The sequence below is a fragment of the Excalfactoria chinensis genome, chromosome 16 (genome assembly GCF_039878825.1).
Source record: "Excalfactoria chinensis isolate bCotChi1 chromosome 16, bCotChi1.hap2, whole genome shotgun sequence".
NCBI lineage: Eukaryota > Metazoa > Chordata > Aves > Galliformes > Phasianidae > Excalfactoria > Excalfactoria chinensis.
The window spans coordinates 6461651-6474152 of record NC_092840.1 but is presented as its reverse complement, the minus strand read 5'-3'; the positions used below and the strand labels follow the sequence as shown (position 1 = coordinate 6474152).

The 12502-nt window shown below is 44.8% G+C and overlaps 3 protein-coding genes across 4 annotated transcripts in view; 2 read left to right on the top strand and 1 right to left on the bottom strand.

Moving 5' to 3' along the window:
* Positions 1-1524, top strand: part of KNTC1 (kinetochore associated 1) — a 32461-nt gene extending 30937 nt beyond the window's left edge. Inside the window, exons 62-64 of the mRNA XM_072350941.1 lie at positions 26-171; positions 376-466; positions 727-1524. Of these exons, the coding sequence (XP_072207042.1) occupies positions 26-171; positions 376-466; positions 727-786 (297 nt within the window). The 3' untranslated portion in view covers positions 787-1524. The remainder of the gene's footprint in view (positions 1-25; positions 172-375; positions 467-726) is intronic.
* Positions 1525-1664: 140 nt separating this feature from the next.
* On the bottom strand, positions 1665-5510 carry VPS29 (VPS29 retromer complex component). Of its 2 annotated transcripts, none has more exons than XM_072350940.1 (4): positions 5371-5510; positions 3386-3577; positions 2734-2969; positions 1665-2417 (listed from the first exon to the last, which is right to left on the bottom strand). In XM_072350940.1, the coding sequence occupies exons 1-4, from the start codon at positions 5371-5373 to the stop codon at positions 2300-2302; spliced, it is 549 nt and encodes a 182-aa protein (XP_072207041.1). In that variant the 5' UTR covers positions 5374-5510; the 3' UTR covers positions 1665-2299. The 2 variants fall into 2 exon arrangements, with proteins under 2 accessions (XP_072207041.1, XP_072207040.1); XM_072350939.1 differs by lacking the exon at positions 5371-5510 and adding an exon at positions 5022-5362.
* Positions 5511-5557: 47 nt separating this feature from the next.
* RAD9B (RAD9 checkpoint clamp component B) lies at positions 5558-12212 on the top strand. The gene is made up of 11 exons (XM_072350938.1): positions 5558-5625; positions 6163-6233; positions 7134-7283; positions 7733-7847; positions 8379-8478; positions 8794-8900; positions 9968-10074; positions 10509-10573; positions 10787-10909; positions 11362-11593; positions 11761-12212. Exons 1-11 carry the CDS (start codon positions 5592-5594, stop codon positions 11887-11889), a joined length of 1233 nt encoding a protein of 410 aa, XP_072207039.1. The 5' UTR covers positions 5558-5591; the 3' UTR covers positions 11890-12212.
* Positions 12213-12502: the final 290 nt, after the last annotated feature.

The window sequence follows — 12502 nt, the reverse complement described above, 5'->3', positions numbered from 1 at the left end:
CCATTGCTGAAACTTAAATCTACAGATTAGATCTTTGATTTTGGACAGCATCATAAATGAGAAGCTATATGAAAAGTTCTTGAAAACAAAGTATTTTCCACTGGTGAAGCAACAGCTGATGAGCACTCATCGAATGAAAGAACTGGTGGATTATTTTGCCAACAAGAACTGGTAGGTTAAAGAACAGGTGATGCATTGCTTACAAAACCTGAATCTCTCCTTTGCTTTAGATTTCCACCACCAGAAAATGATGGGACTTGTCTGACCTCAGAACTGCTGAGTCCTACTTTGGTTTATGGTTTAGTGTGTATGGCCTAAATTCTTGGCTTTTTAGAGAATTTCTGTTGACAAAGTTGATAAACTTCCCTCCCACAGCACTGAGGATGCAGCAGCCCTGATTCGAGAGTATCAAGAGAAATATGGAAACCCTACTCTGCTAGATAAATCCTCCTCTGATCTTCTGAAGGTAAAATAAACCACTTTTGTACCTCATACAGCACTTTTTTCTAATCTGGGACTTCCACTCAACTTCTAGCAAAAATACTTTTGTTAGCTGATTCTTGAGTAAAATATATTCTATGTAATAAAATCCCTTCATTGATTCAAACACATTTTACTTGAATCAAATCTGAGCAGTGATAAACCTCACGCTTTCAAGCCCTTTCACAAGCCTCACATTGTATCCTATTTTCTAAACCTTTCTCCTCCTGTCCTCTTACCCTCCAGATGTACCTGAATGGACCACAGGAGACCTGTGTACAAGAACTGTCATCTATGAAGTCTTGATTTACCCTCAGTCTTTTCTCCCTCTGCTGGCGAGATAAGTGTTATGCATTCACAATGCACATAGTGGTTAAGTGAACACTGAACTAAAACCTGACTGCTCTTTTACCAAAAGCTGGCTCCAGCTTTCCACATCTTTTTTTGTTGTTTTTTAATCTGTTCTAGTCTGTTCCCTTGTAAAACAAGAAGTGAGATTTACAGCAGGAGTTCCTATTTCCACACAATAGCAATGCTCATATTCTGCACTTTAAGAAGAATTCATTTCATTTCCTTCTGTATTATTTCTCTATGTTGGAGCCTGCTGTAAGGGTCGCTAATTTCGTTCATACAAAGATAACTTTATATAATTGTGATCAAGTTTTAAACTGGAAGCATTGTGCTTCGTGTATAATATAGTTTACAGACAGCTTCATGTAAAATATACAGAGCAATTGTGATTTTAATTACAGAGAGCGCAAATAAACCAACTTCAATATGAAAATTGAACTTAGAATCTTTTATCAGCTTTGATGTACAGAGAGATTCGTCAAGAAAAGCTGGTGATGTTTTTCCTGCTGTAGACATGCAGAATTCAAGGAGCATGAATTTCACTGCACGAAACAGCAGTTAACCAAAGCGTCCTGAGTTACCAGGCTCAAACACTGGGTCTTTTTGTAAGCAAAGCAGGTTTATTTCAAATAGAATTAAGGTTTTTAGCCAAAGTTAATGACACAGAACTAAAGGTTCTAGCTGATCCTTGAGGTTTCATGCATAACTCATCTGTTTCACACAAACCTTTGTGACAGCTACAGCACAGCCTTCTGCACAAACATTCCACTACCATTTCTTTTACTGCCAAGGACAACACAAGCAAAGGAAACAGGCCACCATTCTAAACCCTAGACATTGTGCAGAGACAACTTTATTTATACTGGAAAATCAGCAGCCATAAGAAGTAACAGCTGTTAAAATACATTCAGTTCCCTGCAGGTACCTGAGACTAGAAGACACAAGCCCCAGTCTTTCAACTTTTCAGCCCTCGGCAGCAGTACAAGTGCTGTATGGAATTACATTATTTAACACCTGTTTACACAGAGCAAAGTGGGTAGACTCGATATCAAATATAAGCCATAAATAAAGGAAAGCTCATCACTGTTCACAGATTTAATGAGACTGTCCTTCCCTAAAGCACGGCAGTGCTCTGAGTATTACAAAGACTCAGGTTCAGTTTCCTACAGTGAAATTACTACTCCTGTTCCTACTACTGCTGTTTCTTCAACAGTTCATAAAGCTTTGTTTCTCTATGAAGGGGGATTTATGACAACGTGAAGGAACTGCACTTCAACAGTTAGTGACATATTTTACAAATCAATTCATACAGAGAAAAGAAGAAAACAATGTTTTAAAGCTATTACTGAGATGTTACACTGTTAAGCTGTTAAACATTAAGTGTAGGTCTGTAAACAAGCAGCCAAGGATCGTAGTAACATGCAGCTCTGGAATGAGACAGTAAAAATGCCACAGAAGGAAATATATTTTAAGATTTTTTGTACTCGATTCTTTCTACTTTCACATCGTCTCCAATTAGCTGATAGACGTACGTGACCACTGTGGAAGCCTGGATATCCATCAGCACAAACGACGGAATGATGTTGCTAGAAAGAAGGGAAAAAAGAAATCATATGAACGGAGGGTGTGTATATAATAACCTTAATGGCATCTCGCTGTCAGACTTCTTAGCAAGAATCACTCCAGAAGAAAACCGATCTGAGTTTTCTAAGCACAGTACATCAGAGCTGGAGCTTTACGGATTTCAGTCGTCTGCTTCAGTCCAGAAGCCTTAGCAAGGACAACGAGCCCTCCCTGCTGCTCCACATTTAAAGATGTAACCTTTAGTAAATGTTAACCTTAACAGTGAGTTTTCCTGTCAAAAAGAAAATGCCCCACAGCTGTTTCTCATGCTTTACTTACTTCTCTAAGGCATGATAAGCTCCTGTAGCTGATCCTGGATTGATATAGAACTTGTTTTCATGTTCAAATGCCTCAAATTTGTGCGTATGGCCTGAAATGAGGATGTCCACATCAAACTGCCTCTGTAGCAGCGCCAGGCTGGCCATATCACCCCAAGGAATGACCTGGTGGCCGTGAATCAGACCAATCTTGAACTGTCCAACAGTTACAACTTTCTGTTCAGGATAATTCAGGTTCTAAAAAGTAAAAGAAACAGAAGGAAAATAAGCTAAACAAGCCCCACAGACTGGTCAGATGTACAGATTCAAGACAGTCTGATTGGTTCTACTGCCCCAGAATGGGAGCCACACTGCTGCTTTTATGAGCTTGGTAAGGATACCAGGAACTTCAGAGGAGCTGACAACTGGAGATCCTGGTTCCTCTTAGCCTTAGCTCGGTCCCCAGTTCAGTTTTATTCACACTGACCACCATACTGACCGTGCAATTCACATTAATAGGAACCCCAACCTTTTTCCTCAGTTTACTTTTCACTCTTAGTATTAAATAAGCTCAGATTGCCCACTTTTTTGTCTACTTAAAAGCACAGGTAACTCAACTACTTCCTTTACGTAAAAGCTGAACACAAAATACCACCACCAAAAGAGGTCACTACCTCATCAAAGTCCCCTCTGACAACATGAACATCCCCAGCCAGGGTCTTGAGGTAGTCATAAGTGTCCTTGGTGCAGAGGTTTCCCGTGCAGAGGATGTGCTGGATCTTCCCTGGAACAAGCAGCTTTTTGAACTTGGCCGGGAGGCTGTTGCATCGATGCGGAATGTGAAGGTCTCCTAATACTAACACCAACTTACCAGGAAAGAAAAACCATTACAGATACTTGAGGTGAGAATCAATAGGTAACGGAAAGCACCACGACATTTTCTTCTGTTTCCCAACTGTATTTTGATATAAAAGCTACTAAAATAAGAATGAAATAAAGGAATATTTCCGTATTTCAGTGAAAACGGGGGCCCTTACTAATAATGAACGCTACCAAGAGGAAAGCCTTGCAAACCTCTGTAGAGGCTTTGTCATTTTGTTGCTGAAAGTCACGGAGAAGTATAACAGAACTGCGTCCTTCTACTTTAGGAAACATCAGTATTCTTATAAGGAAACATAACAAAAGCAAACAAACAAGTAAATTTGTCACATGTGTTAATAGTTAACCAGAACGGGAAGCTTGTTCTGAACCTGTATCGTAGGATAGTGAGACTAACAAAATAAAGAGGTAATAAAACAGAGCACGAAACCCCTCAGAACACTGCAGAGAAGATAACCTGGACTACTGCATGCAGTGCTTCTATTGGCAGCTCTATGTGCTCTGTTTCAGTTCTACAGATGCAATGAGAATGTAAATTTAATGGGGGGGGGACTTCAAAATTACGCAACCAGATTAAGATGTGTAACGTTAAACTACAGCCTTAATTCTGCTCATAAAGAAAATAATTAACGTAAGCAAAGTAGCAATAAATTAATTTTGCAAGAAGGGCGTGGAAAGCTCTATGCAGTACGGGGAGTAATGCTACGACATTAAACCCACTGGATTTAGAGACGGTCACCCCCATTGCCTTGGTAAATACCTCCCTGTTAACAGAGTTTATCTTCCAATTGAAAAGCTTTGTTAGGCAGTTCCCAATAGCTCATCTTCCAGTCAGAACATCTCATTACAAAGACAACTCCTAAATTGGCAGCAATCTGAACTGTTTGTAAATAGACACAGCCTGTATCCATAGAGATCTATGTCTGCAGCAGTAACAACATCCATCCCTTTGTAACATCTGCTTTTACTTGACGTTTTGAGGCCACGCAGCTGCCTTTATGGCAGCAGCCACCTGAGGAGGCACGGAGCTCTTGGGAGGCTCTGGGAGCTTTTTTCCCCCCTCTATTTTTAATTGAGAACGTCTCGGTGCCATCAGGAAATCCACACGGTTGAAAACATGAATAAAACAACACCAGAGCATTTCAGCCTACAGACTAAAGGCAACTACAGGGCAGAACTACAAAGCCAAACGTTCTTTAAGGCCCTTCAATAGCTCTCCAAGCTATTGGCATCACTGCTGGGTTGCAAGTGATTCTGGTTGAGGCGGCACTCAGCAGCTGCTCTGATGGTTACAAAAGCTGCTCTGCTCATTCCAACCGCTATAAACGCAATGAGAAGCCCGGCCTGGAGGGTACAGCAACAGAACGAACGGCACCGCAGCGTGTTACACCCGGAGCTGAGGGATGTGAGCAGCGCCGGGACGGAACTTACTCTGTGCCCGGCCTGAGCGGGCGGAGGAGTTGATTGCAGACAAGGGAATGGGAAACAAGGCGAGGCGTGATCAGTGTTAAACCAAGGAAAGCAACAGAAAAGAAAAACAGAGCCAAATGAATAGGCGGGTCGTAACGAATGGATCGTGTCGATGGTTATGATAAGCGGCGTCAAACCATTAAAACAAAACGAAAATAAAATGAAATTAAAAAGAACAACAACAAAAAAAACACCACACGGTTCCCTGAGCGCGGCCATCCCCACCCCCCCCCCCCGGCTCCATCTCCCTCGGTCCGGTCTCCTCCTCCCCGCCGCCATCGCCGCCCTGAGGTAACGGGCCGCTCCTCACCATCCCGCTCCGCTCCGCACGGCCCGCTAAGCAGCTCCCGGAAGTCAGGCCGTCTCTTCCGGAAGTCAGGCCTCCGTTATACCTCCCCCTTCGCTACGGCTCCTACCGTGGGGCCAAAAGAGTGTGAAACGCGTTTGTCGGGCGGTTCCATCCGGGTCTTTTGGTTCTGAGTGTGCTTTCCCGCCTTTTCTGTGAGGAGAGAAGGCGCGGGCCGGGCCGCCATGCAGTGCGCCATTGGGGGGATGCAGCTCAGAGGTACCTGTCGCCTCAGGGGAGGCGGTGGCACGTCGGGACGGAGCCAAGAGCCTTCCACGAGTGGGGCCAGGCTGCAACAGCGGTGCTGGGGGCAGAGGAGCCGTTGTGCTCATAGATAGCACTGTGCTGTGAGCACCCCTCACAGAGCTCCGAGCTTGTGGTAAAACCTGAGGGCAGGTTCTGTGTGGGCTTCTCAGGGCTACGCCTGTATTTCTGCTTGTTCGATCTTGTGGCCGTCTGCAAAGTGATATTGCTGAGCAGAGCAGCGTTTTGAGCCATCACGGTGAGATCCTTTGTGCTGGCGTTGGGTTGTACAGCTGCCCACCAAAGTGCTGCTATGGAGCAGGTGGAAACACGGAGCTGTTGGTGACACTGAACAAGAGCGCTGTTTTCCCCCCCACACACCATCATTTCTTTTGGAAAAGCGTGGGAAATATCTCACGTTTCCTCTTAAATTGTTCTGGGGAAAGTGACGAGGTGTAACTTGTTTGTCAATTGACCTGAAATGCATCTCGTGCCGTTTTCTTTCCCTGACAGTGTTTGGCAGAGCCCTGCACGCCATGGCGCGGGTTAGCGACGAGTTCTGCTTTGACCCCATAGACAGAGGTGTAAGTGCATTGGATCGACTGTCAGCATAAAGGCTTTGTTGGAAATGCTGTTTGTGGTGGTGGTTTTTACTGCAGGTCCGATTCAGTCTGAGCTGCGTTCTCAGTTTCCTCCCTCCACTTCCAGCGTGGACAAATGCCATGTTTTCTGTGGTTGTAATTATGCAGATGATAGCATAATTACCTGAGGGCCATTGCTCTGCCCCTGATACTCCTGGGGTTTCAGTTACCCAGGCTGAAGCTCGTCCAGGACATCCGGATTAATACCAAGGGTTTTGCTCTCATTGTCACAAATCAGAAGGTTGGTGTGTTGCACCTCACCAGAAATTGCCTTTAAACGACATGTTTTTGTCCTGGTGTGACTCAGCAGGAAGAATGGCTCCTGTTAATCAGACACCACTTCCCTCAGAATTGGGTTTCTCTCTAGAGCTTTCTTAATTAAAAGCAATGAGCTCAACATGCTGTGGGGCTGGTGCACGAGAAGTGGAGATACTGCTTGTAAATGGGATGTTGTTTAGGCACTAGAAGTGCCTGTTTATTTGTGTATCTCATGGATTGTTTTAGAGCAGGCTCCGAGTCCTTCCCATACCTCAAATACAACTTGCAAGCGGTTGGGTAATCTGCACTTCAAGGCTTAGCTCACACACTTACACACCCCTGCATTGGGTTCCTATGTCTGCATTATGGCCAGAACTTCTGACTGGTAATAACGAAGGGGATGAGTCTGAACATGGCAGTAGAAGTGATACATCTGGATTTGTTTGGAGGTGCACACACATAAAGGTGTTGTGGCTTAGGTGTGCTATTGGAGGCACCATGCTGGAGGTCCAGAGATGGCTTTTTTGTTAAAGGCTCAATATGAAACAGCTCAGAGTTAATAAATGACTTTGCATTTATTTTCAGCTTGCCTTAAGATCAGTGAATTCTTCTCGGTCAGCGTATGCTTACGTCTTCTTCTCATCCATGTTTTTTCAACATTACTGCTGCACAGCTGTGTCTCTGCCCTGTCAGAAAGAAAAACAGTTGTCACTTGCGTGCAAATTGATCATTAAGGTATATTTTAACACACTGTTACACACAGCTTTGCTGTAGGGGAGGAGGGCATGCAGGTTGCTCTAAACTGAAGGGCTCCTGAGCAGTTCTGCAGAAGGGAGTGTTCGTGTTTTATTGTTTAAAAGGTGTAGTCCTGAGCTGTGCCTTACAGATTCCAAAGTCTGAACCAGCTTCATTTCAGGCTGAAGGAACGCTGTGTTTCTGTCTGTTGAGGGTTTCCCCTGTAGCCTTTAAGAACAGCATGAGCTAGAGAGCATCGACACGTTGTTCTGCAAACAGGGCTGTGGGTGGGTGAGGGCAACAGAGATCAACACCAGCAGCCTGCACTGTGCTTACAGAGCAGTCATAAAGCAGGAGCTTGGGATCAACTGCATGAGATGAGAGAAATAACGCTGCAAAATGTCTTTGTGAGTAACCTCTGCACCAATTGTTTGTCGTTTTTCTTTCAGTCAGTTCTTCCTATATTCAGATGTGTGAAGGTGCTGGAAAAGCACGTGGAGAAATGCAACATTTACACAAATGCTAAAGATCACCACATAACTTTTCAGCTCCTCTGCAGAAATGGTACGTTGTACGTAGACTGGATCCAGAAACAGCAGCAGTCTCTGACAGCAGGACCAGGTGTGATCATTAACTGAATGTTACTGAAGGGACATTGTGACAAACACTCTCAGTTCTTCACATCGTAATTTACATTGTGACATCGCCTTGCTAAAAAGCAGTTCTAACCATCTCTCAGACTGACTTTCATCTGGTCAGTAATGACGTGTACTTGTTAATTGCCTTTTGTACTCCACTGCCATTTCATTTACTGTAACAATTAGATATCAGAGGTTTTCTTCCTGCATCTGTTGCTGTTAAGTCAGTTGCTGTGGGTTCTGAAAAATGACAGAGCCTTGAGGAAATAACAAAGAGGATGAAGGGAGGTGGAGGAGGGCATCAGAATTTGGTTTTCTGTTTGTGGGTGAGATATTGCTACACAGCTGGAGTCAGTCGCTTATTTCCTTTGTTGAGATGTCTTGGAAGAGCAAGTAATAGTAAAAAAGATAGACGTCCAGAGCAGCACTGATTTTCATTCATCTATTTTATACCTAGGAGTTGTGAAAACACATAATCTGGCTTTTCAAGAATGCGACCCATTGCAGGCTGTTTTTGCAAAGCACATGTGTCCAAATGTCCTCAGAGCCCACTGCAGGTAATGCACATTCACATGGTTTGTTCTGGGGAAGAAAACAATAATAATCCAGAGGATGGTGCTGCTCCAGCAGTCACTGACATAACCAACATCTGAGTAGGGCCCACACTCAGAAATGGTGAATTGCTGCTAAATCCCTTGTCCTAATATTGGATATTTCACACAGTAGCTTCAGGAACAGGGACTGTTCTGCCATTAATCCTGCTGCAGAGCTCAAGGAGCACATAGTGCATGATGTGAATCCACACCTTTGCCATTGCTAGACAATAACTTGTCCCGTGTAAAGTCATTTTAATGCTAAATTCATCTTTGTAGGCTGCTGGCTGATATAATGGTTCACTTTCCAACGGGTCAAGAAGAAATCACCTTATCAGTCACTCCAACCAGGGTTTGCTTCAGGAGTTACACTGAGGAGGACACTGGTAAGGAAACACAAAACACAAAGGAACGCTGCTGTGCCGTCCTGCCATCCTTTGGGTTTAACATCCTTCAGAGCACTTGGGGTTTGCAAGTACTTTCCTGGTGTCACTGGCAGAAGAGGAAGGAGGAATGAGGGCTGTTTTGCTTTTGTTCTGTCGCATGCGATGCAAAGTACTGCCTGCAGCAAATGTCCTGAACACACTGAAACAAAACACATCCTCTGAGCGCATTATCTGGTGATGGATTGTGTTCCACGTTCAGGTGTCATTTCCAAGGAGGTGGCAGCTGTTGAGACTTGTTTCCATCTGCAGGTGATGGCTCTGCCTCGTAGAAGTTGGCATCATTTGTTTCTACAGCTTTAAGAACGTCACACGGGTACATCTGAGCGTGCAGTGGGTGTGTTGGGGGCTGAGAAATAGAAACTGCTGAGCAAAGAAACAGAAACGTGGGACCTTCTGGTAGTGCTGCTCAGCAGCCGGGCAGTGGAGAAGAGCCGGACAGGAGCTCTGACTGCCTCTGAGACTGTGATACATGATGGCACTCTGATTGTCACACACCTGATAATAACTAACAAGCAGTTGAATGACTCTAAGCAGCACCTGATGCTGAAGAGCTTCTTTTCCATTGTCACTTACATAATACCAGGGGAAAAAATGGCAGTTTAAGACAAATAACCTCAGGCCTCTTTTGTGGTCCTCTGAAGGTTGCCAACGATTGTGATCCATCTGTTCAAGTCACGCTGCTGTTGGTCTTCCCAAATGTCTTCCAGAAGTGGCAGCAGCAGTGGTGGCTGTAGGAGAGCAGACTGACAAGGCTGACAGCAGCGCTGGGCTTACAGCACGTCATGGAATACAAAATAAGCTCTGTTAAAAGCCACGTAGATCCACAGAGCAGCTGTAAATCATTTCAGGGTTTTTTGTTTTACCTAAATACAAAAATCAATGTAAATAAGCTGGATATCTTCTACTGTTAGCCCCTGTGACAGCTCAGTTATTGAGATGCTGCCAATGTAAAAAATCATTATAAGCGTATTGTTGAGGTTTCACTCCAGCCTTGTTATTTCCAACAGACTTTCCTAAGACAATGGTTACTGAAATACAGCTGAATCCAGATGAATTTGACTACTTTCAAGTTGGAGTTGATTCCGAAGTGACGTTTTGCCTTAGAGAACTGAGGGTACGTCCAGAGTTTGTTGTTTTCCATTAATTCGACCTGGGTAACACAGAAGGTTGATCCCGGCTCAGCTGTTCCACTAGGCCTGCTGGCCAGCAGCGCTAAATCACCAGCTGGCTGAGGACTGGCTTTAGAAAGGACCTTCAGGATGCTGCACAGTCCTTCACAGCAGCTTTTGAAAGGAAAAAGAAACTTTTGAAACAACAAAACCCCAACCACCCAGTGCTGAGATAACATTAATGCTACCACACTAAGCATCGTGGCCACACTAATTCTACCTGCACAGCTCCAGGCAGAGGAGGCAGAAACTGATCAAGCAGCAGTAGCCTTTTTCCCTTTAAAGTAGACCACGTTTTTTTTGCCAATAAACAAGAGCTGCATTCTAACATGACTCTTCTTCCACTTTTGATGCTGAACCTCTCACCCCTCCTTTTCAGGGACTGCTGGCGTTTTCAGAAGCTACCAGTGTTCCTGTCTCGATCCATTTTGACGTGCCTGGGAAGTATGTTCTGCAGCTGCCTGTGGGAACTGTTGAGATACAACCACACTGTCAGTTTTTATCTGCAGGTTACTCGAGCATTTAACTGTAACAGTAAGATATTCACGTCGGGCTCAAAGTTCTGTTTATAACTAGTCTGCAGTACAGGGTTAGGTAGTTTCTCATTGTGCACGAAGCATTTAACATAGACCCCTGTATGTGGCTGTTTGCGTTTAGACCAGTTGCTTTCAGCATTGAGGACATGGTGCTGGAAGCCAGCTTTATTTTGGCTACGCTGTCTGACCTCAGAAGCGAGACGGCTTCCCAGGAGCCTGCGTGCATCTCACAGCTGCAGGAAAGGTAACAGTGGGCTGCAGAGGTGGGGGAGGGAGGCAGACCGGCTTAGCAGGCTGAAACAACTGAGTTTAAAGTTTTCCTGCTAAGTGACATGAAGGGTGTTCCTAATGCAGGGTGTTCGTAATGCAGGGTGTTCGTAATCATTGAGCTCATGATGGAGCCCTTATTCATAGGAAAACTGTTCAGAAAACGATTGAAATAGTTTGAGATGCAGACAAAGCATCACAGTTAGACCACAATTACCCCATCAGCTGAGAGTCTGAGCACCATTTCTTGATAACACCAACAGCAGGAAACTTCTGGTGCAAGGAGAGCACTCCATGCTCCTGGCAGCTTTATCTCTATGGGGCTTTGCTGCAGTCAGAGGGGTTGTTTGAAGCTAATCTAAAGCTGTAGCGCCTAAAGGCATCCTAACAGAGGGACGTTACAGATGTGACCTGTTCCCTCTGATTCAGCTCAAAGACACGCGTGGACGAATCCATCAGTGAGGATGGCAGTGCTTCCAAAAAGCCACGACAGAACGGACATGCACAGAGCAGAGCATCGGGGGCACCTGCAAGTCCCTTGGCAAAACAGGTCAGAAACGTTCCCACGGCCTCCTACAGAGATACTGCGGGCATGGAAAGAACAGCTGTAATGGAAACAGATGAGCAAGCAGCGCTGCAAGCAGAGTCTCCTTATCACAAGGTAAGGATCCTCCCAAATGCATCTACATTCTACAATAAAGCAGTGACATACCTGAGATGGCATTTAGAAGCTGATCACTACGCGTAGTCCCAATCTTCAGAGATAATTAGCCCTCTAACCCTGTTTCACACGCCGTGCCTTACTCCTGTCATTGTTACATTTCCCAGTTTCATTCGATGTTCTTTGGAGCAGTTTCTTGTAAGGAGGACGCCAGCAGTCACACCTTCCATAGTTTAGCAACAGCCAGCGACACAGAAGAGGATCTCGGCAAGACGCAGAGCTCACAAGTTCTCTAGTAATGTGAATGAATTTAAGACTAACGTGGGCTGCCCTGGAAGTTAAGTGTGTATTTGGCACGGTGTCGAGCTGTGTCTAGCTTTAGAATGAAGTTTGATTCTGTTATGAAAGCATCCTACGTTTGTTAGGCAAGTGGGCTTAATGGAAACTGACTGTACCTGTTTCTGGTCGTTCTGAAATGGAGGATGCAAAGTTGGGTCATTTCGTTTTGTACGTCCTGTTGCTGTGCTGCTTTGTGTGTCCAGCTCTTCAGTCTCACGAGAGAATCCAACCGTGTCAGAGCTTCAGACAAAGCTGCTCCTGTACAGTTACAAGCACTGGAAGAAACCACCCACTCCAGTATAGCCAAATGATTGCTAATGTGGTTGGTGGTTTGATGACAGAAACTTGTAGAACTAAGTGGCTGACAAGAAGCTGCATTTAGAAAATAAAAACGATGCAATAACTGATTTGGAAGCCTGAGTTGAAGAGTTCTGGTGCGTCAGGTTTGAACTGCTCTTTTCCCTTCCCTCATTGCTTCCCCTGGGTCAGCGACAGCAGCAGGGCACAGAAAGGCATCACCCACATCCACCATGGGCTGCGGTGCAGCACCTGACCTGCGCTTTGTACCAC